The sequence below is a fragment of the Habropoda laboriosa genome, unplaced genomic scaffold (genome assembly GCF_001263275.1).
Source record: "Habropoda laboriosa isolate 0110345459 unplaced genomic scaffold, ASM126327v1 scaffold243, whole genome shotgun sequence".
In the NCBI taxonomy this organism is placed as follows: domain Eukaryota; kingdom Metazoa; phylum Arthropoda; class Insecta; order Hymenoptera; family Apidae; genus Habropoda; species Habropoda laboriosa.
Window position 1 is genome coordinate 592,701 of NW_017100433.1, and position 3,546 is coordinate 596,246.

General features: G+C 29.4%; 1 protein-coding gene across 1 annotated transcript in view; it reads right to left on the reverse strand.

Moving 5' to 3' along the window:
* Positions 1-750: 750 nt before the first annotated feature.
* The window catches only part of LOC108575815 (serine/threonine-protein phosphatase 6 regulatory subunit 3), a 5,613-nt gene continuing 2,817 nt past the window's right edge, over positions 751-3,546 (reverse strand). Inside the window, exons 9-18 of the mRNA XM_017938714.1 lie at positions 3,393-3,542; positions 3,202-3,315; positions 3,067-3,131; positions 2,790-2,988; positions 2,605-2,700; positions 2,344-2,441; positions 2,025-2,106; positions 1,752-1,950; positions 1,214-1,574; positions 751-1,147 (exon numbers count right to left, since the gene is read on the reverse strand). Of these exons, the coding sequence (XP_017794203.1) occupies positions 1,000-1,147; positions 1,214-1,574; positions 1,752-1,950; positions 2,025-2,106; positions 2,344-2,441; positions 2,605-2,700; positions 2,790-2,988; positions 3,067-3,131; positions 3,202-3,315; positions 3,393-3,542 (1,512 nt within the window). The 3' untranslated portion in view covers positions 751-999. The remainder of the gene's footprint in view (positions 1,148-1,213; positions 1,575-1,751; positions 1,951-2,024; positions 2,107-2,343; positions 2,442-2,604; positions 2,701-2,789; positions 2,989-3,066; positions 3,132-3,201; positions 3,316-3,392; positions 3,543-3,546) is intronic.

The following is a 3,546-nucleotide window of genomic DNA, read 5'->3' on the forward strand; positions in this document are numbered from 1 at the left end:
AAAAAACTATACACATATTAACCAAAGCATACACCATTTTAAATTTGGGATCTCGCAATACTACAGTTTTTTGGAAGATCGTTTTGAAAAATTATTACAGTTATTAAGTTTTACAGAATTTTCTTATTGGAATGCAAATAAATTCATTATTGAAATACTTCATTACATTACATGTGTATACATTGGGTGAATATTATCGTCAACGTAATAAAAATACATAATTTCCTTTCTTGTTTATATCGCATCGTTGCACGAGCAAACATTTAATGAAACAATAGGCACTGCACGTAAGTACCTTTGCCTTATCGAACGAAGAAGCAAAAGCACCAGTTCTTTATGAAATATTATTATTTACGGCGATTTTTTTAAGGAGCCTCGTATCAGTATCATTTAAAACATTACAATATATGTATGTATGTATGTATATATGCATATACAGGTACATATACACACCCATGAGTATGTAATACTTCTGTGAAACCAAGTATCGAGCTATCGAATGAATGTTCGATCCACCTTGGTGTTTACCGATTTTGTCTGTACAAATTATACTTTATCTACCTCGTCATGCAATATGCCAAATTCATAACGCAAAAACTTTGTGACTATTGAATTTATGTTTTCAATTAAATTTTCACATTAGTTACGTACAAATAACAATCTAAAGAAATTTTTAATAACAACGTCCATTAAGAAGATCTGGAAAATTGTATTTCACGTAGATGTATTTATAATTGAAACTTTGGCGATCCGAGAACATGTACATATACATCAAGTAATATACTATTCATAGTTGAGCGTCGGTTAGTCTTTTACTTTTCATTCCATACTTATACCCTGCTGTAAGTTGTTACCAGGCGCCAACGCATTGAAGCACAATTAATGTGATCTAATGAAAATATAGGGACGTAATATATATTCTGATCATTCGTAGAAATTTATACTTGATATGATTTTTTTTTTTATTCTATTGCAATGCCATACTCAACAAATAATTTTTCACTTGGCATCTGTTGATGGTAATACAGCTTCCGTTGTTGCATTTTCTAAACTACATGAGATTTTACAATCATTCGAAGACTTTTCATTTTGTACCGTGGTTGTTGCAAGTTCCGTACTCTTTACGTTTTCTCCACACTTGATTTCTCTAAAGTTTATAACACATATATCATATTTGTAATTAGATAATAACGAATATATGTTCTTTATTTACCTGCTACCTACAGTTTCGCTGGGATTTGCATTTTTATCGGCAGTACAACCAGAATATAAACTACTCTCAGTACTTTGGTGATTTATATTCGTTTTTACTAATGAAACAGTACTACTGTCAACAGAATCATCAATTTTCATATCACCTGCTCCAATGGGTTCTACTGGTCCTTTGTTTCTGAACAAAATTTCCATTTTATTCTCATCATCTATTATCACAGTATTCTCCATATTAAAAGTGTTTTCAAAATTATCAAAATTTGCCCAACCAGTAGATACAACTGATTCTGATTGTACAACGTCCCATGGATTCACCTCAGGAAGTGCAGTACTAGTAGGTAATGGTTTGGTTGAATCCCCAGCTAAAGTGACAAATATTAATATAATATTGTAATAAATCTTAAAATGTTTACATTAAGTGTTTAAACAATTTTTTTTTCATTTTATACAATTAGAACAAAGAATAAACTGAAACTTTATGTTGTATAAGAAAATAAAAATTTTACTCATATGAAAGGAGTATGAAAATTAAACCATACGCTCAGTAGAATCGATTTCCATATGCATATCTCGTGGATCTTCATCATCTTCGTCGGACGAATTAGAGTCATTATGTTGCTGTTTTGTTGGCCAATCACGTTTATCTACCACTGTTTGAAAGGTAAGTTCACCTTCATCGCCCCATTCTACTCCTGGATTACAGTCCTCCAAGTCAGCCTTTTGTTTTTGCTGACATATCTACATAAAATCATTAATAATTTACAAAATTCAGTTATTTCAAATAAAAAAAATTTTCTTAATAGTAGCTTTACCTTATTGAACATATCTTCCCTCTTGTCGAGATCTTCTTCACTGAGAGTAAAGGCCAACGTTGTTAATTGGTCAACCGAGTTACTATAATAGCATTTATAAAAAAAAAAAACGGATGTTGCGAAGGTATTATTTTATATTATATTCCTTCATTATAGCACTACTTTCCTAGTTTTTCTTCAATTGTTTGCAATGTAGAACTTTAAGTAGAACTTTTTATTTTACAACCATACGTACTATGCACATGTGCATATGATTGTACGTAAATAATATAATTATTAATAATAGAAAAAAAAAAATAGTATATGCTAATTTACTTACTGAAGGGCATCATCACGGTCATTAAAGTGATACTCGTATAATCCAAAATTTTCAGTAAACTGTGGCGCCATATGTTGTCCCAGATAATTGGAGTAGAACTATAAACATTGCACCATTACGTCAAATAATCAATAATTATAGCCCGTAAATAAAATTTCTCGTTTTATAATCTATTACTCGTTTCAAATAGAAATTGAAATTGTTGTGATTGTTTTTTTCATTACAAATAATACTTATTTTGTGTATAAAAATGTTACTAACTACTTCAACTCGCTGAACATTGAGAAATTGTTGTTGAGGGTAATCTGTATATCCATCTAGGTTTTCATTGGAACTTGTCGCTTGCAATTTTCCACCCTAAAGTCCAAATGATAATTTAAATAATCAAAACGAAATTCCAATATTAAATTAATTAGAAGCAGATAAAATCTAATGTTTAAATATACCAAAACAATTTGTTGAGTCTTATTAATTTTTGCTAATTCTACATTCACAAAGAGATCCCATTTACTAAGACACTCAGGTGATAAATTATATATCAAAAATTCATCTAAATTTTCACTTTTTTCACGTTGGTTAACGATGTTATTTGCAATGTTTATTAAATGGCCAATATATCCCGGCTGATTTTCATTTTCCTTATTCCTAAAATATAATAATGATTTTTTAAATAAAACTGTTATGGTGCAATTCTGATTTTTTCATATTTGTTATTTAACATACTGTTTACTGTCATTTTTATCCCATGCTTCCAAAATTCGATCTATTAATCTGCATTCGATAAATATCTAAAAATTAGTTTAATTAAATTTATTTCTTCTTATATGTATTGCATTTAGTTGTAATGACAATACTTACATTATAATAAATAATGTTATTTGTTTCCTTCAAATCACAATTAATAGCTAAAGCCAGGCAATATTGTACTTGAGTATGTAGAAAATTGTTCCACGTATATTTAAAAAATAAATCCTTGAAAGCACAAAATGATCTATATATTTTTACCATTGTAAATTAAATTTTTGTAAATTATTATGAACGTCACTTACCAGTAACGTTTGGAATGTTCCTAAGTCTATTAAGGTTTCATAAATGCCTACACATTCTGTTGCCATCAATGTTGTAAACAACTTTGTAACGTGTAAACGTGTAATGCCTACCGGACATTCTAATACCCCAGTAGTTGTTTTAACAGGAGGCTTC